The 22,278-nt window shown below is 46.5% G+C and overlaps 1 protein-coding gene across 12 annotated transcripts in view; it reads left to right on the top strand.

Moving 5' to 3' along the window:
• The window catches only part of LOC144603477 (coiled-coil domain-containing protein 91-like), a 106,347-nt gene that overhangs the window by 54,048 nt on the left and 30,021 nt on the right, over positions 1-22,278 (top strand). For all 12 annotated transcript variants that reach the window (XM_078416707.1, XM_078416712.1, XM_078416706.1 and 9 more), the window contains 3 exons: positions 16,251-16,343; positions 16,436-16,504; positions 19,924-20,100. In XM_078416707.1, the coding sequence (XP_078272833.1) occupies positions 16,251-16,343; positions 16,436-16,504; positions 19,924-20,100 (339 nt within the window). The remainder of the gene's footprint in view (positions 1-16,250; positions 16,344-16,435; positions 16,505-19,923; positions 20,101-22,278) is intronic.

Here is a 22,278-nt window from a genome sequence, read left to right as displayed (position 1 = left end):
CGGGGAAAGAGGGGTACTGGGTAAAGGGGAGGTCCCCCTCCTCCCCCTTCCCCTCCCCCTCCCTCCCCCTACCCCCCTCCCTCCCTCCCCTCTCCCTCCCCCTACCCCCTCCCCTCCCCCCTCCTTCCCCATCTCCCTCCACACCTCCCTCCTCCCTCCACACCTCCCTCCTCCCTCCCTCACCCTTCCCTCCCTCCCCTCCCCCTCCCTCCCCCTCCCCTACCCCACTCCCTCCCCTCTCCCTCCCCCCCTTCTCCCCTCCTCCTCCCTCCCCCTCCCCTGCCCTCCTCCCTCCCTCCCCCTTCCCTCCCCCGCACTCCCCTCCCGGTTACAATGGAAACCCTACGAGGACGGGCCCAACGGGCACACTTGAGATGGGTGCTACAGTGAGAAGCACTATGTGACCGCGAATGTTTCAAAACAAGCACTTAAAAAGCACTTATCTCTTTTTAAAGTATTTTTTTTTATTGCAAGTCACTTAACATACACAGATCAGCATTGGGCCCATATGCTCGTGGGCCACCGGGGCAAGTGTTTCGAAAAAAGCACTGAGAGTGTGTATGGGGAGAGAGAGAATGGGGGGGGGGGGTCTGTGAATGGGGACTGGGGACAACAGGGGTCGTTGCGGAGGGGGCTTGGTGGTGGGGGAAAGAGGGTACTGGGAAAAGGGGAGGTCCCACTTCCCCCCTCAACCCCTTCCTCCCCCCTCCTTCCCACCTCCATCCCCACTCCCTCCCCCCCTCCCTCCCCCCTCAATCCCAACCTCCATCACCACTCAGCCCCTAACTCCCCCCCTCCCTCCTTCCCTCCATCCCACCCTCCCCCACTCCCTCCCCCCTCCCTCCACCATTCCATCACTCTCCCCCTCCCCCCTCCTTCCACCATCCCTCCACCCCTCCCGGTTACAATGGAAACCCTACAGGGACGGGCCCAACGGGGAAAGAGGGGTACTGGGAAAAGGGGAGATCCCCCTCCCTCCCTCCCCCCTCACTCCCCCTTACCTCCCCCCTACCCCCCTCCCTCCCCTCTCCCTCCCTCCTCCCCCCTTCCCCCCTCCCCCCCTCCCCTCCCCCTCCCCTCCTCCCTCCACACCTCCCTCCTCCCTCCCTCCCCCTCCCCTCCCTCCCCTCCTCCCGGTTACAATGGAAACCCTACGAGCACGGACCCAATGGGGAAAGAGGGGTACTGGGAAAAGGGGAGGTCCCCCTCCCTCCCCCCTCACTCCCTTCTCCCTCCCTCCCCCTCCCCTTCCCCCCTCCCTCCCCTTCCCCCCTCCCCTCCCTCCCCCTCCCCCCTACCCCCTTCCCTCCCCTCTCCATCCCTCCCTTCCCCCCTCCCCTCCTCCCTCCCCCTCCCCTCCCCCCTCCACACCTCCCTACTCCCTCCCTCCCCCTTCCCTACCCCCACTCCCCTCCCGGTTACAATGGAAACCCTACGAGGACGGGCCAACGGGCACACTTGTTCTAGTCTATCTATCTATCTATCTTCTATATCTATCTATCTATCTATATAATACTAAAACTCTGCGGTCCAACATTCCGTATGTATGTATGTATATGTGTATGTACGGAAGATTACTTACAAACCCTACTCCTCCTAGACGGTACACCAAAGCGCTACGATTTTTGTACCGCCGTATTCACCATTAACCTGGGCAACTATTGTAAGTACTTTCGTTCAAATTGAAGCTACCTTTTTAAAGCTAGAGAGATATTAAAGTTTAAATTTTCATTTCTAACCCTTTTCTTCAAGGGGCTACATTTGTTTCCAAAAGTTTACAGAAAAGGATTTAGTTTTCAGCAAGGATTTAGTTTTCAGCTTGTGACGGCGGCTACATTGTTTCGAAAAGCTTCCAAGAAGTCTTTTTTGTTATTGCAAGTCAAGTCAAGTCAAGTCAAGTCACTTTTATTTGTATAGCACATTTAAAAACAACCCACGTTGACCAAAGTACTGCACATCTGATTAGGAAAAAAACCCAAAACATCTGATTAGGAAAAAAAAAAAAAAAAGAAGGCTATAGTGGTCACTTGACATACACAGATCAGGAGGACAGAGTAAGAGTGGGGCTGGGGGAGGAGAGAATGGGGGGTGTGGGGACGGGCCCAACGGGCCCTCCCCAACGGGCACACTTGGAGAGTAAGAGTGGGGCTGGGGGAGGAGAGAATGGGGGGTGTGGGGACGGGCCCAACGGGCCCTCTTTTCCGGGCCCAACGGGCACACTTGGAGAGTAAGAGTGGGGCTGGGGGAGTGAGAATGGGGGGTGTGGGGACGGCCCAACGGGCCCTCTTTTCTAGTCTATCTATATAATACTAAAACTCTGCGGTCCAACATTCCGTATGTATGTATGTATATGTGTATGTACGGAAGATTACTTACAAACCCTACTCCTCCTAGACGGTACACCAAAGCGCTACGATTTTTGTACCGCCGTATTCACCATTAACCTGGGCAACTATTGTAAGTACTTTCGTTCAAATTGAAGCTACCTTTTTAAAGCTAGAGAGATATTAAAGTTTAAATTTTTCATTTCTAACCCTTTTCTTCAAGGGGCTACATTTGTTTCCAAAAGTTTCCAGAAAAGGATTTAGTTTTCAGCAAGGATTTAGTTTTCAGCTTGTGACGGCTACATTGTTTCGAAAAGCTTCCAAGAAGTCTTTTTTGTTATTGCAAGTCAAGTCAAGTCAAGTCAAGTCAAGTCAGTTTTATTTGTATAGCACATTTAAAAACAACCCACGTTGACCAAAGTACTGCACATCTGAATAGGAAAAAACAAACAAACATCTGATTAGGGAAAAAAAAAAAGAATGAAGGCTATAGTGGTCACTTGACATACACAGATCAGGAGGACGGGCCCAACGGGCACACTTGGAGAGTAAGAGTGGGGCTGGGGGAGGAGAGAATGGGGGGTGTGGGGACGGGCCCAACGGGCCCTCTTTTCCGGGCCCAACGGGCACACTTGGAGAGTAAGAGTGGGGCTGGGGGAGTGAGAATGGGGGGTGTGGGGACGGGCCCAACGGGCCCTCTTTTCTAGTATAATACTAAAACTCTGCGGTCCAACATTCCGTATGTATGTATGTATATGTGTATGTACGGAAGATTACTTACAAACCCTACTCCTCCTAGACGGTACACCAAAGCGCTACGATTTTTGTACCGCCGTATTCACCATTAACCTGGGCAACTATTGTAAGTACTTTCGTTCAAATTGAAGCTACCTTTTTAAAGCTAGAGAGATATTAAAGTTTAAATTTTTCATTTCTAACCCTTTTCTTGAAGGGGCTACATTTGTTTCCAAAAGTTTCCAGAAAAGGATTTAGTTTTCAGCAAGGATTTAGTTTTCAGCTTGTGACGGCTACATTGTTTCGAAAAGCTTCCAAGAAGTCTTTTTTGTTATTGCAAGTCAAGTCAAGTCAAGTCAAGTCACTTTTATTTGTATAGCACATTTAAAAACAACCCACGTTGACCAAAGTACTGCACATCTGATTAGGAAAAAAAAAAAAAACATCTGATTAGGAAAAAAAAAAAAACGGGCACACTTGGAGAGTAAGAGTGGGGCTGGGGGAGGAGAGAATGGGGGGTGTGGGACGGGCCCAACGGGCCCTCCCCAACGGGCACACTTGGAGAGTAAGAGTGGGGCTGGGGGAGGAGAGAATGGGGGGTGTGGGGACGGGCCCAACGGGCCCTCTTTTCTAGTATACTACTAAAACTCAGATCTTGTGTTATATATATATATAACACTGATGTCGGCTGAATACGGCAATTCCGGCAAAACGGTGAACCGTAGCGCCACGATTTTTGTACCGCCTTAATCAGCATGCGGTTCGCTGCTGGAAAATGATATTTTTATTTAATTCGGACGCATATTTTTTAAGTTACAGAGGTTTAAAAGTGCTGCCCCCCCTGATTTATCGAAGTTTTGACAGAAGGGGGGCGCTGCGGTGCGGATTGTGATGTCACAATGCCCCTGTGAGATGGACTCGAGCTGACCCCCCTTCCCCCCCCCCAGCGGTATTCAGCGTGTGACGTCACAATGCCCCTGTGCTACATTGTTGCGAAGAGCTGTCAAGTCAAGTCCATTTTATTTGTACAGCACATTTAAAAAACAACCCACGTTGACCAAAGTGCTGTACATCTGATTAGGTACTAAGGAAAAAAATGAAACATACAGTAGCACACAAACAGTTCACAGCGCCTCCTCAATGAGCCTCAAACGCTAGGGAGTAGAAATAGGTTTTGAGCATGGACTTAAAGGAGTCGATGGAGGGGGCAGTTCTGATGGGGAGAGGGATGCTCTTTCCACCCTCCCCCTCTCCCTCCCCCCTCCCCCCTTTCCCCCCTCCCCCCCTTTCCGCCCTCCCCTTCCCCCCCTTCCTCCCCTCCCCTCCTCCCTCCTCCCTCCCTCCCCCTTCCCTCCCTCCCCTCCTCCCGGTTACAATGGAATCCCTACGAGGACGGGCCCAACGGGGAAAGAGGGGTACTGGGAAAAGGGGAGAGCCCCCTCCCTTCCCCTCCCTCCCCCTCCCCCTCCCCCCTACCCCCCCTCCCCTCTCCCCCTCCCTCCCCCTACCCCCTCACTCCCCCCTTCCCCCCTCCCCTCCCCCCCTCCCTCCCCCCTCCTCCCTCCCTCCCCCTTCCCTCCCTCCCCTCCTCCGGTTACAATGGAAACCCTACGAGGACGGGCCCAACGGGGAAAGAGGGGTACTGGGTAAAGGGAGGTCCCCCTCCTCCCCCTTCCCCTCCCCCTCCCTCCCCTACCCCCCTCCCTCCCTCCCCTCTCCTCCCCCTACCCCCTCCCCTCCCCCCTCCTTCCCCATCTCCCTCCACACCTCCCTCCTCCCTCCACACCTCCCTCCTCCCTCCCTCACCCTTCCCTCCCTCCCGTCCTCCCGGTTACAATGGAAACCTACGAGGACAGGCCCAACGGGGAAAGAGGGGAACTGGGAAAAGGGGAGGTCCCCCTCCTTCCCCCCTTCCCCCCTCCCCTCCCCTCCCAACAGTTCACAGTACCTCCTCAATTAGCCTCAAAAGCTAGGGAGTAGAAATAGGTTTTGAGCCTGGACTTAAAGGAGTCGATGGAGGAGGCAGTCCTGATGGGGAGAGGGATGCTCTTTCAACCCTCCCCCTCTCTCCCTCCCCCCTCCCCCCCCTCCCCCCTTTCCGCCCTCCCCTTCCCCCCCTCCCTCCCCTCCTCCCTCCCTCCCTCCCTCCCTCCCCTCCTCCCGGTTACAATGGAAACCCTACAAGGACGGGCACAACGGGGAAAGAGGGGTACTGGGAAAAGGGGAGGTCCTCCTCCCTCCCCCCCCTTCCCTCTCCCTTCCCCCCTCCCCCTTCCCCCTCCCCTCCCACCCCTTCCCCCTCCCCTCCCCCCCCTCCATCCCCCTCCCCCCTCCCTCCCCGCCTCCCAGTTACAATGGAAACCTTACGGGGACGGGCCCAACGGGGAAAGAGGGGTACTGGGAAAAGGGGAGGTCCCCCTCCCTCCCCCTATCCCCCTCCCTCCTCCCATCCACCCTCCCGCCACCCCTCACCCTCCCCTCCTCCCTCCACACCTCCCTCCTCCCTCCCTCCCCCTTCCCTCCCTCCCCTCCTCCCGGTTACAATGGAAACCTTACGAGGACTGGCCCAACGGGGAAAGAGGGGTACTGGGAAAAGTGGAGGTACCCCTCCCTCCCCCCTTCCCCCTCCCCCCCTCCCTCCCCCCCCCTCCCCCTCCCCTCCCCTCCCCCTCCCTCCCCCTCCCCTACCCCACTCCCTCCCCTCTCCCTCCTCTCCCTCCTCTCCCTCCCAACAAAGAATGCTGTTTATTTTTAAGTAAAATAGACACCTCTCCTCTCTCCCCCCTCTCCTCTCCTCTCTCCCCCCCCTCTCCTCTCCTCTCCCCCCTCTCCTCTCCCCCTCTCCCCTCTCCTCTCCCCCCTCTCCTCTCCCCCTCCACTCTTTCCTCTCCCCTCTCCTCTCCCCTCCCCCCCTCTCCTCTCCCCCCTCTCCTCTCCCCCCTCCTCTCCCCCCTCCTCCCCCCCTCCTCCTCTCCCCCCCTCCTCCTCTCCCCCTCCCTCCTCTCCCCCTCCCTCCTCCCCCCTCCCTCCTCTCCCCCTCCCTCCTCCCCCCCTCCCTCCTCCCCCCCCTCCCTCCTCCCCCCTTCCCCCCTTCCCCCGCATCGCTCAGGAGGGCAGTTTAATTGAAATACAGAAAGAATATTTATAGATAAGTTTCTTATCATTTCCAACAGAAAAATTACTTTTATTTTAAACGGTACGAGATTTCCATTGCATTTAATTTTATTTAAAAAAAAAGATAAAAGACAGAGATTTCATAGATAAGTTTACTTTCTTTTTTAACAAAAGAACATTTATTTCACATAAGTTTAATTTCATTTATAACAAAGACATAAGCTGCTGCTCTATAGATAACTTTAATTCTTTTTCAACAAAGGATGCTGTTTATTTTAAAGTAAAATAGGCCCCTCTCCTCTCTCCCCCCCCTCTCCTCTCCTCTCTCCCCCCCTCTCCTCTCCTCTCCCCCCCCTCCCCTCTCCTCTCCCCTCTCCTCTCCCCCCTCTCCTCTCCCCCCTCTCCTCTCCCCTCTCCTCTCCCCCCTCTCCTCTCCCCTCTCCTCTCCCCCCTCTCCCCTCCCCCCCTCTCCTCTCCCCCCTCTCCTCTCCCCTCCCTCCCCCTCCCCCCCTACCCCCCCTCCCCTCTCCCCCTCCCTCCCCCTACCCCCCCTCCCCTCTCCCCCTCCCTCCCCCCTCCCTCCCCCTCACCCCTACCCCCTCACTCCCCCCTCCCCCCCTCCCCTCCCTCCCCCTCCCCTCCTCCCTCCACACCTCCCTCCTCCCTCCCTCCCCCTTCCCTCCCTCCCCTCCTCCCGGTTACAATGGAAACCCTACGAGGACGGGCCCAACGGGGAAAGAGGAGTACTGGGAAAAGGGGAGGTCCCCCTCCCTTCCCCCTCCCCTCCCCTCTCCCTCCCCATCCCTCCCCCCTACCCCCCTCCCTCCCCCCTCCCTCCCCTCCCCTCCTCCCTCCACACCTCCCTCCTCCCTCCTCCCCCTTCCCGCCCTCCCCTCCTCCCGGTTACAATGGAAACCCTACGAGGACGGGCCCAACGGGGAAAGAGGGGTACTGGGAAAAGGGGAGGTCCCCCTCCTCCCCCCTTCCCCCCTCCCCTCCCCCTCCCTCCCCCTACCCCCCTCCCTCCCTCCCCTCTCCCTCCCCCTACCCCATCCCCTCCCCCCTCCTTCCCCATCTCCCTCCACACCTCCCTCCTCCCTCCTCCCTCCCTCCCCTCCCTCCTCCCTCCCTCCCCCTTCCCTCCCTCCCCTCCTCCCGGTTACAATGGAAACCCTACGAGGACGGTCCCAACGGGGAAAGAGGGGTACTGGGAAAAGGGGAGGTCCCCCTCCCCCCTCCCCCCTCCCTCCCACCCCCTCCCCCCTCCCCTCCCCTCCCCTCTCCCTCCCCTTCCCCCCACCTCTACCCCCTTCCTCCCCCCCTCCTCTCCCCCCCTCCTCTCCCCCCCTCCTCTCCCCCCCTCCTCTCCCCCCCTCTCCTCTCCCCCCTCTCCTCTCCCCCCTCTCCTCTCCCCCCTCTCCTCTCCCCCTTTCCTCTCCCCCCTCTCCTCCTCTCCCCCCCTCCTCCCCCCCCCCTCCTCCCCCCCCTCCCCCTCCCTCCCCGCCTCCCGGTTACAATGGAAACCCTAAGAGGACGGGCACAACGGGGAAAGAGGGGTACTGGGAAAACAGGTGGTCCTCCTCCCTCCCCCCTTCCCTCCCCCCTCCCCCTCCCCTCCTTCCCCTCCCTCCCCCTACCCCCTCCCTCCCCTCTCCCTCCCCCTCCCCTCCCCTCCCCCCTCCCATCCCACAACGGGGAAAGAGGGGTACTGGGAAAACAGGTGGTCCCCCTCCCCCCTCCCTCCCCCCTCCCTCCCCGCCTCTCGGTTACAATGGAAACCCTACGAGGACGGGCCCAACGGGCCCACTTGGTCTAGTAATCTCTAAAATTATCAGGCACTTGTCAAAATAAAAACACCAGTTAACTACCTAATGGCTCAATGGTCCATTGATTTTAAGAGCCTTAATGGGGTTTAGTTTACTCTAAGTAGCTTTCAAATAAAGCTAATAATTTTTACAATTGTACCATGAGAAATTCATCGAAAGAAATTCACAAGTTTGTTCAAAGAACATTTAACTTAACAGAAACCGAAGGAAAATAAATAGTCTGTCAGAACGTTTCAGAAGTTTATGAAGGGAGGGCTGTGGTTTCTGAGTTGCTTTTTTGATTCAGAAATGACCCTAACCTGGTGAGGGTGTGGCAGCAGGCTTGGAAAATACAGCTTGATTGATAAACTATAGCCAGAACAATGGCAAATCAAATAGAAAAGATGTTGAAATAGGTAATGAAGAAGTGGAGAACCTTGTGAATATTAGACTCCATTCTTCTCGACATGTATCATCCATGCTAGAGTGCAACATTGATTTGCCAGAATGTTGCATGGTGTCTTAAAGATAAAATTAGAGGAATTATATAAACCAGAGAGATACAATGAATTGCAGATGATAAAATCTTGAGGAATAACATAAAGTGCAAGAGCAACTCATCAGGTCAGGCAGCATCTCTGGAGAACATGGACAGGTGCTGTTTTGGGCTGGGGCACTTCTTCCAGCTATGAGGAAAGGTCCTGATGTAAACAAGTTGTTTCCTGGAGAATTTGGAGATTTCAAAACGTGAAGAAGCTGGTAGAGCCTTTGGAGAGATAATTTCTGCTGATTGTTGGTGGGAATAGGAGATGCCAAGTTGGAAAAATATATAAATCTGAAAATGGCAGCAGAGTGTTTGGGAAACATTTACATTTACAAAAAGGTTGTAGAAATTTGGACGTCCAGCTCTGAAATGGAACAACGTGGGATTAATACATTCCTGCTGTGATAATTGGAAATGAGGGAAATTTCATATAGTGTAGTTACTGGAGCTACAGATTAGCCAGGATTTCATTGAACAGTGAAATGATCACGAACCTTAGCCCATTCCGAGACCAATCTTATTTGTTGTTACCCTTACCTGAAATGATGTTAACTGCAACAGAATTATTGAGCCGTTGGTATCTTAATCAAGGAAATTGAATACATAGGTAAAGAAAGCAGTTGCTCATCAGTTTTGAGGCACTTTTACTTCCGGACTTTAGACTTTAGAGATACAATGTAGAAACAGGTCCTTCAGCTCATTCAGGATAATTTACGGAAGCCAATTAACCTACAAACCCACGTCTTTGGTATGTTGGAGGAAACCGGAGCACCTGGAGAAAACCCACGCAGTTATTCTCCATAGTCAGGATGTAGTAACCCGGGTCTCTGGCGCTTTAAGGCAGCAACTCTACCGCTGCGTCACCGTGCTACACTGACGCCAGCAATTGATGCACCAATTTTCTTAACTGATGCTGCTCTAAAAATGTAATTATATAAGCTACTGCTGTCAGAGCACTTGCAATGAATCTTATGAGTCAATTCAGCGCATCTGCATTCATTGAATTGTAAGAAGGTTGTGCCATGATGTTTGAATGGTATTTCGACTAATCATCTATTACCAGAACTGCCACTCTTTTACTGACATAGAACTATTTGTGTTTTTTTGCTTCCTGTCTGCTATTTTTAACATCTATACCACTTTTAAGTGGGTTGACAGGAATTACAGGATGTGTCATTTTATGATTGACCTCCTAATGGTATAATATAAAAGTGCACATGCGAACTCCAGCTGACTGTGGTGTTTCCAGCTAATCAACCACTTATTTGTCCATCGTTTCTGCCGCCTCTGGCCTTGTTTCACTTTGATGCACGGATTTTTACATTGCATCAGAGCAGCTGTTAGATAAGCTGTGATATTTTTAGCACACATTCATCTATGCTGAAAATGGTTAACTTTTGTCTGATATTAAACCAGATCCCCTTTTGGAAATGATATGCATAATCACCTGATATTTGGATTATTCTACAAAAAATATTCAAAATCAGTGTTTTGGCGTAAGGCAGCAAGGTTCAATGTGTAGTATTCAAGTAGTTTTTGTCCAAAAGGAGAAAAATAATAATTTGCTTTTATTTTGTCAACATTTCTCAGTGGACATTCATGTTTGCTCATGTCTGAATTGAGCATGGTAAATACTGGTTTCAGCACATGGCTTTACATCTGCAGAATGCTTACCTGCCCTGCCAGAGGATGGAGTTGAGGCAGGTAGAATGTTGGACGTTTTATAAAAATGTGTAAGAAATATTGGCAGTTTTCATTATTCTTTCAGTTGGCATCTCTGTTCACTGAAAGATCACAATTCCTTCCTCTTTTCCACCCTTCCTTCCACCGTTCAAGGAACTGCAGATGCTGGTTTAAACCGAAGATAGACACAAAATGGTAGAGTAACTCAGTGGGACAGGCAGCATCTCTGGAGAGAAGGAATGGGTGGCGTTTCGGGTCGAGACCCTTTGGACCGAGAAACTGACAAAAGCTTTTATCCAGAGATGCTGCCTGTCCCACTGAGTTACTCCAGCATTTTGTGTTTACCACTGTTCAACTTTGATTGTATCCAACTTTACACTGAATTGACATATTTTAAATCAGCCTCTTCCTCTTATGTCCCAGTGCAGCTCCGATTAGAATAAATGGCAATGCAGATAATTTCTCATGCTTGCAAGGTGCAAGACCATACGTGAGTGGTAATAGGTGCCATGATGAATTGTATCCAATTTTAATGATCACTATGGATCATTGAATATACAGTATATAGTTTGTATTTTGTTTTAATTAATATTTAATATTGTATTCCATTATAAACGTTGTCTTTCATCTAACCAAAAGATTTTTTCCATATCTCAATGCTCTAAAGATAAAAGGTCTGCCTTCGTTGAGAGGAAAAGTCTGGTATGATTTACTGGAAATAGTAAAACCAAATAAATGGTTCTCTGGAGTGTTTTGCAGACTCTAAATATTAGAATGTGTTATGATGAAGATTGTATTGACAGCTGCTGTTCCACATGTGTTTAACTTGGAAGTGCCATCTAAATACAACTTGTGTTATACAGTACAACTCTCAGGGAATTTTGAACAGGATTTATAAAACAAAGCTGAAAGAATAAATAGTTACTTGCATTGCTCTTTATAACATGGTCTTTGTAACAATTGCTTTGACTTTATTACATCACATAATGCTTATGAAATAAAAAGCCAGCAATCTGTTCCCTTATCTGTACCATTTTCCCATTCTGCCAATGCTTTTGTCAGTTTCTCAGTAACCAACAGTTTGAGAGGATGTCACCATTTTGAAACAGTGAGATTTGGCTGTGGCAAGACTGCAATGTCTTTGTCTTTGAAGGCAATGACAGTTCAAAACTAACCTGTACTAATAGAAACATAGAAACATAGAAAATAGGTGCAGGAGTAGGCCATTCGGCCCTTCGAGCCTGCACCGCCATTCAATATGATCATGGCTGATCATCCAGCTCAGTAACCTGTACCTGCCTTCTCTCCATACCCTCTGATCCCTTTAGCAAAAAGGGCCACATCTAACTCCCTCTTAAATATAGCCAATGAACTGGCCTCAACTACCTTCTGTGGCAGAGAATTCCAGACTCACCACTCTCTGTGTGAAGAAATGTTTTCTCATCTCGGTCCTAAAAGACTTCCCCCTTATCCTTAAGCTGTGACCCCTGGTTCTGGACTCCCCCAATGCATATCATGAGACTGACTGCAAAATCTAAAGAGGTGAACATTGACTTCGACCACTGTTAGAAATAATACAGTATGATGTCACTATAGACTTGGGAAGAGGTGCTCTGTTAAACCAATGTTCAATCTAATATCCTGTTCAAATGGGTGGGGGAGTCAGAGGGTGGTGAATCTGTGGTCTTTAGTCAGAGGGTGGTGAATCTGTGGAATTCTTTGCTCAGAAGGCTGTGGAGGCAAAGTCAGTGGATATTTTAAAGGCAGAGATAGATAGATTCTTGATTAGTACGGGTGTCAGAGATTATGGGGAAAAGGCAGGAGAATGGGGTTAGGAGGGAGAGATAAATCAGCCATGATTGAATGGCCGTGTAGACTTGATGGGCCAAATGCTCGTATTCCTTTTGACCTTATGACATGGGTGTGGGAGTAACTGGACATATCCTAAACCTTTAGGTTCTCAGGAAAGTTCTAATCAGTAATAGAGAAGCACTGAAATAGGTGGGCCACAGAGCTGAATTCCACAAGTGATGTCCCAAGGATCTGGTACCTGTTCTGCAAGAGGTTTACTGATCAGTGTCCTTGTGAGTTCATGTGCCAATAAATGCACCACCATATTTACACGTTACATTATGTGTCACTCCTACATGGGTTTCCTCCGGGTGCTCTGGTTTCCTCCCATATCCCAAAGATGCGTGGGTTTGTAGGTTAATTGGCCAAGTTAAATTGCCCCTCGTGTGTAGGGAGTGGATGAGAAAGTGGAATATCATAGAACTAGTGTGAATGGGTGATCGATGATCAGCAATCTCCATCAGTCATCGCTCCTTCTTAGCAACTTAATGCTCTGGCACAAATATTTGATCGCCATTTGAAATATTTACATGCATTTACATATTACACATTGTGTAGGAAGGAACTGCAGATGCTGGTTTACACCGAAGATAGACACAAAGTGCTGGAGTAACTCAGCGAGTCAGACAGCATCTCTGGAGAGAAGGATTAAGTGACATTTCGGCTCAAAACCCTTCTTCATATTCTTGCACGTTTCTTGGCATTCAGCTATTTCAGGTGCATCGCATTTGGCTTGGTCCTTCCCATATCCCAGTTGCCTCATGTTGTCAATATGTGTGGCAAAACTAAAGAAAATCTCTCAAATGTTTTATAAATACATCAGGAAGATTGCAAGAACCCAGACAAAATCTAATAGTGTTTTGATAGCAAGGAAAATAGCTTCAAGCAGCATGGGTTGTTATTGGTTGGCTGCGCACAAATGTGGCGTATGAAATTCATTCTGGAGAGATGAGATTGACTGCTTGAAAGCAAGGGAATAAATGATAATTGGCAGAATATTAAGTAGTGTCAGATATCGCAACCAGAGAGCAGTCCTGAACTATTATCCACGTCATTTGGAGACCCTTGGACTATCTTTGATCGGACTTTACTGGCTTTATCTTGCATTAAACGTTATTTCCTTATCATGTGTCAGTACACTGTGAATGGCTGGATTGTAATCGTGTATTGTCTTTCCGCTGACTGGTTAGCATAAAACAAAAGCTTTTCACTGTAACTCAGTACACGTGACAATAAACTAAACTTAGCATTTGGATGTCCACAAGTTAGAGAAGGGAATATAACATGGAAAAGATATTAAAAAGGCAAGCAGAACTCTCAAGTGTTCGCCTAGATGGTTTAATTTTTTTAATCTAGATAACTACTTGAAAAGCAATAGGCAAGATTGTCCTCAAATTGCAAAATCACGTAGCATGTAGTTTTGGGAGACACCTTCTTGGGAGATTATTGTAGAACTGCTCATGAACTGTAGAAACAAAGAACTGCCGTTGTCGGTTCATACACAGAAGGACACAAAGTGCTGGAGTAACTCGGGTTAGGCAGCATCCCTGGAGAACATGGATAGATGATATTTCGGGTCGAGACGCTACTTCAGACTGATTATGGGGGGGGGGGGGGTGAAGAAAGCTGAAAAAGGGAGAGACAGGACAAGGCTTAGCAGCTAATAGATCAACATAGGCAAGGGGGTTTGAGAGGCAGATGTTTGGAATAAAGGCCAGAGACAAGAAAGGGAAGATGGTGTGACAGGTTTGAAGCTTTGCGCATTCTAAAGCCAGAGAGTATTCTAAAGTCAGAATGCTTTGCGCATTCTAAAGCCAGAAATTGGCATGGGCGAGGGTTGGTGGGGGTGGGGGGGTGGAGAGAAATAGATGGGAGTCCAGGTTGGGCATGGTGGAGGGAAGGTTGGGGGAGAGTAGGAGGGTGGTTTGTCAGAGGTTGCCTAAAACTAGAGAGTTCAGTGTTCATACCATTGGGTTACAAGATACTCAAACGGAATATGAGGTGCTGTTCCTCCACTTTGCCTGGGCCCAGAACAGAAAGGTCAGTGTGGGAACGGGAAGGAGAGTTTAAATGGTTAGCAGCCGGGAGATCCAGCAGGCTTTGGGGACTGAGTCCGACCAAATTCTTCCTGCCCCACTATTGTCATTAACCTGGCCTTAGCAATAATGTACATGTTCTGCATTCCAAGCACATGTTGGCAGCTTGTTCCTCAAGGCAGAAACTCAACTTGAGGAGTTATAAGAAAAGTTCCTCCTGAACTTTCATTTCACTTCCTTTTTCCAGGCACTTTGCAGCTAATTTTACAGCTTGTGGTTGCTAGTTGGAGGAGAGACAGCAGGAGTTGACACAAGGTTCGAGAGTTGGGGAGAGGGGAAGAGAAAATTGATTAAAAAATCCTTATTTCCTTCTACCTTTAGTGCTTTTTGTGGGCCCTTTCCTTTACAGTTCTAGATCTTTGCTTATATTGACGACAGAAGAACTGGTAGTCAACCTCTATTATGGCAATACCAGCTGGGAGGAATGTGCAAATTATTTTGAATGTGAGGCATCAGAGCTGGTCAGAGGACAGGTGTGTTGCCAAAGTTTTGGAGAACCACCACTTTTGTAGAAATGTTTCCTCCCTCACCTGAGCCTTTGTGGCGTAATACATACCATGTTGTGCTGGCAAATGCTGAAAAGAGAACTGAAATGGTTAAGTGACATTTCAGTCTTAATGTATTTGGTAAAAATGCAAAATAAAAATATTAGCAAAGGTTTCATGTGGGCTGTGGGCCTCTACACCCAGAAATGTGTTTTTTCTGTCATCCAACATAAGTTTTAGAATGATTTTCATATTGTTACTCATTCATTAGGAATCAAACGGGATAAAAACCTGATTCAGACCATAATACTAAACCTTCTACTTCCTTAATCTTTTCATGAATGAAATATGTTTGTTTCTTTCTGACCATTATCTCTATTAATTTCTTGCCTCTCTCTGCCAATGAGTATGATGGAGACATTAAAGCCCAGACATGTTTAATATTCTTAAAGCTCAAAGATCATATTACTTTACTAGAGGTTTTAATTTATTTAATGGGACGAATATGTACTAAATGTAATTTATGAATCATTATGCCTGATTTTCAACCTATTGATCAAGAGGAACGTGACAGTAAGTAATTATGTTTGAGGTTAATTACCTATTACATTAACCTGATGTTAATGGGTCATGTAGTGAATGTAGGTTAATTAACCTACCTTAATTAGGTTACAGTAAGTTGCCCTAAACCTCAATTACAATCTTCTGATTCTATGCCATTATCCAAAATTTGTAGAATTCCACATTTAAATAAGATTAGGACACAGTGTTAACAACAGATCCTGACCAAAATGTTACTTGAACACAAAGGTTATGTGGCTTTTCCTGCTGTGCGAGAGATAATCTGGATCTGACTGAAATACAAAATGGCCCAAACAGTTATTTTTTCCACATTTCTTTATGAAGTAGAAGTACTTAGTCTTAGAGTCATACAGCATGGAAACAGGACCTTTGGTTTATGTGCCCACGCCGACCAAGGTGCCTGATCTGTGCCAGTCCCCCAGGCCCTTGTTTGGTCCATATCTCTCTAAACCTTTCCTATCCATGTATCTGTCCAAAAGTCTTTTAAATGTTACGATAGTATCTGCCTCAGCTACCTGCTCTGGCAGCGCATTCCATATACCCACCACCCTTTGTGTGGAAAAAAGTTTTCTCTCAGGTTTCCATTAAATCGTTCCTATCACCATAAACCTACGTCATCTGGTTCTTGATTCCTCTACTCTGGGCAAAAGACTTTGTTCATTCACCCTATCTATTCTGCATGGTTTTATAGTTCTTTTTCAAGAATCACAGTGAAAACCAACCCCTTCAATCCCACCTAACAAGTCCAGAACTGCCTCTCCCTGATCCACTGGTGGCTTATCCAGGGTTTGGTCACACCGCTCCATCCACCTTCAGCCTGCACCTAGTGGGAAATGGTCGGGCAACACAATAACAAGGCTCAGGGAGGGCACTTGAAATCTACTTGAAGTTAGAGTCATCTCCAGAGTCGTGGGCACATTTCCTATTTTGAATAAGCTGCTTTTATAATTTAAGATAATACTTTAATACTATATCTGGATCTCCCTTTGGTGTGATGTGCTGCTGACACTGCCAACTATGTGACCTTACAGCACGAGCACTTGGTCGAATTACTGGAAAAAGAAAAAAGTGCACTGCAGCTCAAGATAAAAGAAGCTTTGGACGAACAAACAAAACAGCACAAGGTGAATATTCTGGTTTTCTTCCGAAAGAACTTCAATATCATTCTTGTCCATAATTTTTTTTAAAGCTGAACATTCTGATGAATTATTTACAGGATAGACTTGAAACGTGCCTGGATGAAGAAAGGTTACAAAGCAAAGAGGCAATGGATAAAGTTGTACAGGTATTTTAATAATCAGTTTTGCCTAGCAAATGACCTGTTTGATAATTCTCTCCCTTTTAAAGAAGAAAGATGCTCTTCCTTGTAGATCCCTTATCTTTCTTTACACATTCTAATATTGCATTAATTTATTGGATATATACTTTCCCGGCTATCATAAACCTCTCAAATTTATATTTTGACTTTGCTAACCTACTATCTGTCGATATATTTTATATAAATAAATAAAATTTCTGTTTTTAGTTAACAATAAAAAATGTAAGTTTTAATTTAATATAAAAATAAAATTAAAATTAAATTCTAGTAATCAATATTTTAATGTTATGAGCAGTAATACCTTATTCTGCCTGTCTTTTTCTTAGTATTCTCTGGATAATATGAAAGTAATTGAGAATGAATAGTTAGGTTTGTTTCATAGTGAGCAGCATTTTGAGTAGTAGTAAGCACAAATACTTGAAGTGGCTCAAAAACTCAAGATTATCTGGGAGGCACATTTGTGTTCCCTGAGCTCTGGACAACCATCGCATTTTGCTAAATTTCTTCCTTCCTCACCTGATCATTATTGTATAATAAATACTATTGTGCATTGACAAGTACAGAAAATAGAACTGTTGATAATAAAATATTTTTTCCTGCGCGATCTCATTTGATTCGTGTTGATTCTGATTCGTAAGTAATTTATAAGTAAGGGTGTCACGGATTACAGAGAGAAGGCAGGAGAATGGGCCAGCCATGTTGAATGGCGGAGTAGACTCGATGGGCCAAATGTCCTAAGTCTGCTCCTATGAGTAATTAACTTATTCCTGAATCCACATCAGTTGATAAAAAAAGTCTATTCAAATGAACAGATTTGCAAATAAAGTATGTGAAGGAAGGTTGAGATGGTTCAGTGAGGTGCCACTTTATCGTGTTGCCAATTGCAAGGTGCAACAGCATTTGCTTGCATTTAATTACTTGTGTAGCTGTGTAGTTACGGGCTTTTCAGTAGTAGTTTATCAATTCACCTCTGGAGGGACCGGATACTTTGATGTGGTCAAGCGTAAATTCTTGTGCCTTGCACCAAATGGCCAGAATTAAAGTAAACTGGGAAAGGCCTAACTGGTGGTGGGAAAGATGCTGGAATCAATTATTAAAGAGGTAATAACGGTGCATTTGGATAGCAATAGGATAAGTCCAAGTCAGCATGGATTTATGAAATAGAAATCATGCTGGACTAATCTTCTGGAATTTTTTGAGGATGTGACAAGTAAAAAATGGATGAAGGGGAGCTAGTGGATGTAGTGTATCTAGACTTCCAGAAAGCCTTTGATAAGGTCCCGCACGGGAGATTGGTGACCAAAATTAGAGTACATGGTATTGGGGGTAGGGTGTTGACATGGATAGAAAATTGGTTGGCAGACAGGAAGCAAAGAGTAGGAGTAAAGGGGTCCTTTTCAGAATGGCAGGCAGTGGCGAGTGGAGTGCCGCAAGGCTTGGTGTTGGGGCCGCAACTGTTTACCATATATATTAATGATTTGGAAGAGGGAATCAGAAGCAACACTAGCAAGTTTGCGGATGACACAAAGCTGGGTGGCAGTGTAAACTTTGAAGAGGATGTTAGGAGGTTGCAGGGTGACCTGGACAGGTTGAGTGAGTGGGCAGATGCGTGGCAGATGCAGTATAATATAGATAAATGTGAAGTTATCCACTTTGGCGGCAGAAACAAGGAGGCAGATTATTATCTCAATGGAGTTAGGTTAGGTAAGGGGGAGGTGCAGCGAGACCTGGGTGTCCTTGTACACCAGTCACTGAAAGTTGGCGTGCAGGTACAGCAGGCAGTGAAGAAAGCTAAGGGAATGTTGGCCTTCATAACAAGAGGATTTCAGTATAGGAGTAAAGAGGTTATTCTGCAGTTGTATAGGGCCCTGGTAAGACCACATCTGGAGTATTGTGTACAGTTTTGGTCTCCTAATTTGAGGAAGGACATCCTTGTAATTGAGGCAGTGCAGCGTAGGTTCACGAGATTGATCCCTGGGATGGCGGGACTGACATATGAGGAAAGATTGAAAAGACTAGGTTTGTATTCACTGGAGTTTAGAAGGATTTGAGGGGATCTTATAGAAACATATAAAATTATAAAAGGACTGGACAAGCTAGATGCAGGAATAATGTTCCCAATGTTGGGCGAGTCCAGAACCAGGGGCCACAGTCTTAGAATAAAGGGGAGGCCATTTAAAACTGAGGTGAGAAAAAACCTTTTCACCCAGAGAGTTGTGAATTTGTGGAATTCTCTGCCACAGAGGGCAGTGGAAGCCAAATCACTGGATGGATTTAAGAGAGAGTTCGATAGAGCTCTAGGGGCTAGTGGAATCAAGGGATATGGGGAGAAGGCAGGCACGGGTTATTGATTGGGGACGATCAGCCATGATCCCAATGAATGGCGGTGCTGGCTCAAAGGGCCGAATGGCCTCCTCCTGCACCAATTTTCTATGTTTCTATGTGTCACCAAGTGATCTGTTCTTGTAGATGTACCCAATGACAAGACGCAATATTGCAAGAGTGGAGAGCAGCGTAGCGATTCTTTGCTTGCTGGTCCACGAGGCAGATGTACCATCATCCGACACAATCACCCTTCTCTTGTACATCTCCTTTCCATGTAAATCTAGCACCATTTCTAAATGTTCCAATAATTTTCCCTTTAATAACTATATTCTGTTCTCTATCGATTCCTTCACTCTATCCATTGTACTTGAGATTGGTTTGATTGTATTTATGTGTAGTATTATCTGATTTGATTGGATAGCATGCAAATCAAAGCTTTTCACTGTACCTCGGTACAAGTTACAATAATAAACATGAACCTATTTTAGTGAGAACAATGGGTAACATAACTGAGGACAATTATTGTTGTGTGCATGTTGGTTGTCATTAAATAACATCATTACATTTGGAACCTTGCTAGTCAATTACATGCATCAGAAGAAAGTCAATTATATATAAAGTGGCGATTAATCAGAAAAAATGTCAACTTTATTTTAATTTTTATTCGATGTTACAGTATTGTTGTCATCTGTTTTCTGTAGTCCTTTGAAGATTTATTCTTCCCTTGAAATTGTAGACCATCTGTGGTTGCCAATGGCAGCCATTTTCCAAACATTGCCACTGTAACAATATTGTAACAAGAAAAATTTGCATTATTGGCAAGGAATGCTGTAATAGCAAGGACAACAATATTTCTGAAGCATGTGCTTCCAGCTTTGTAATCCAATTCCTGTTGAAGTTGGCAGACTTAATCATTTTTCAACACACAACATTTGTTAGTTTCTCTGATCTTTTATTTAGTATATGGCCATGGATTTTTATGTGGTATTATATTTGGTTTAAATATCTTTTGATTTTTTTTCTTCTTAAAATCCCGTTTGAACAATGGTCTGTTAACACAGGCAGAAAAGGAAATCATTACTGAGGCTGTTTTGAAAGCTGTGCAAGTGGAGAGGGAAAGGATGGAAAGGATCCAGATGGAGAAAAGAGAACTATGGGAAATTGAGCGTGGCAAGGACCAAGAAAGGTTGGAGCAAGCCATCCAGGAGGCATTGCAAGAGGAGAGGAACAAAAGCCAGGTGAAGTATGAAGTAGGCACATTCAAGGCCTTTCCAATCTGGAACTGCTTGTGCGTCATTTGTTTATGGGTCTTTTACTGGCTGGCTAGATGCAATGAGCGGTGTGCCACAGGGATTGAAGCCTGCACCCGATCTTGTTACCATTTATGTAAATGACTTGGATGAAAGCACTAACATTATCGTGGCTAACTGCTGATGACACAAGGTTGAAACGCAAGTAGGAAAGGTGACAGAGAAGGCCACAAAGAGGCTTGAAAAGGGCCAAGTAAGAGGGCAAACAGTAGGAAATAGAGGTTCCAGCATCTGCAATTCCTTGTGTCCACTGGAAAGAGACTCTTACGTGGGAATATGTGAAATTGTGCATTCTGTCAAAAAGAAAAAGAAAGAAGCAGATAATGTAAATGTTGAGTGGCTAGAGCTCAGAGTTACTGAGCAAGCTCAGTGTTTGAGCAGTGATTTGCAAAACAAAAATGTGCAGATGCATCTCAATATAATCTTTTCCCATTTACTTAAAACAGAAAAGTATAGACACAAAGTGCTGGAGTAAGTCAGCAGGACATGCAGCATTTCTGAAGAATATAGATAGTGACATTTCAGGTCGGGCCTATAATTTTAGTGCTTTCATCCGTCATTTGCTACCTTACCTACTGAGTTACTCCAGCATGTTATATCTTTTTTTTGTAAACCAGCATCTGCAGTTTCCTGTGTCACCATAGAAAAGCACATCACAGGAACAGGCCATTCGACCCATAATGTCTGTGCCAAACATGATGCCAAGATAAAGTAATCTCCTCTGCCTGCACATGATCCATACCCTCTCCCCATTCCCTGCATATCCATGCGCCTATCTAAAAGCCTGTTAAACCCCACTCTCGCATCTGCCTGCATTTATACCTTTGAGTCACGGCAGTCCTCAGCCCTAATATCCCATCCATTATATCAATGCTAAAACACTGCATACCACAAAAGAACAAACTTGTTCTATTAATTCCCACCTGGTGGTTTATGAAACAGGCATTTATCTTTGTAAGTGTGGATATTCAAAGCAGACAGAATTGGACCCAATTCTGCCTCATTAAACTTGCTTAGTGAATGACAGAGCTGGCAAGAAGGTAAGAGCTTGATCTTTTCAATATTGATTACCACTTGAAACAATAGACACTATGGAGGCTTACCTGAACGTTTGATTTTTATTTCTATCTGCTGATAGAACTCTACGCCAGTAATAATTGTTGGTGATGCTGAATTTACATGTTCATCTATCCAGCTTTTTATAAGCCAGCTGCAGCTGCCTCACACTTCCATAACTACCAACCATTCCTACTTGGTCATGGAAGGAGCTGCTCAGTGGCATGATGGAGCTCTTAGAGACTGGAAGAGTGAAGCGCACACAGAAGAGGGAGGATAAAGAATGGGAATTTGCAGTTACACGGAAGGAAAGGAAGGTTTTGTGAAGAAATAATTGGTACTAGTCTGCAATTATAATTCCCAATGTTGATTAGTTTAGGTGTAGATACAGTGAAAACTTGGTTTTGCAAGCTATCCGATTAGATCAGACCATACTATAGATTGGTAGCATCAAGCCAAACTCGAGTACAGTAGGTAGAGCAAGGGAGAAGTTATAGAGTGCAGAATCTAGTTCTCAGCATTGTAGCGTATCAGTTCCATAAACACAAGTCAATGTCCACAATGAGGTAGAGGTGAATTGGACAGTACCCTAGCTTATGGAAGAAGGACTGTTCAAAGGCCAGATAACAGAGGAGAAGAAGCTGTTTCTGAATCTGCTTTGCAAAGTCCAAAAGTTGATGGAAACGTTTCTTTAAAATATCTGACTACGCGGGCATGGAAGAACAGGAAACTGACAATCAAGAACAAGACAGCACGTTACTGAACAGCAGTAAGGCTTGGACAACTTACCTACATCAACAGCGGACTCTGAATAATTTTCTTTTCTGCTGTCTTCAACACATCCTGAGAATTTTGTGGCACAAATGAATCTGTCCTCTCCCTGCCCAACATGCCCAGCAACCCTGCGATCCTCAAGCAGAAGTGCCTCTGGTGGCTTGGACACGTCCGCAGGATGGGAAATGGACGCAAACCCAAAGATGTGCTATACGGGGAGATCGCCATTGCATGGAGGCCAAGAGGAAGATCTCAGCTGCTTTACAAGTAAAAGAG

This window comes from Rhinoraja longicauda, chromosome 20 (genome assembly GCF_053455715.1).
Source record: "Rhinoraja longicauda isolate Sanriku21f chromosome 20, sRhiLon1.1, whole genome shotgun sequence".
Taxonomy (NCBI): domain Eukaryota; kingdom Metazoa; phylum Chordata; class Chondrichthyes; order Rajiformes; family Arhynchobatidae; genus Rhinoraja; species Rhinoraja longicauda.
The sequence above is the reverse complement of the archived record's forward strand: the minus strand, read 5'-3'. Positions and strand labels throughout refer to the sequence as shown.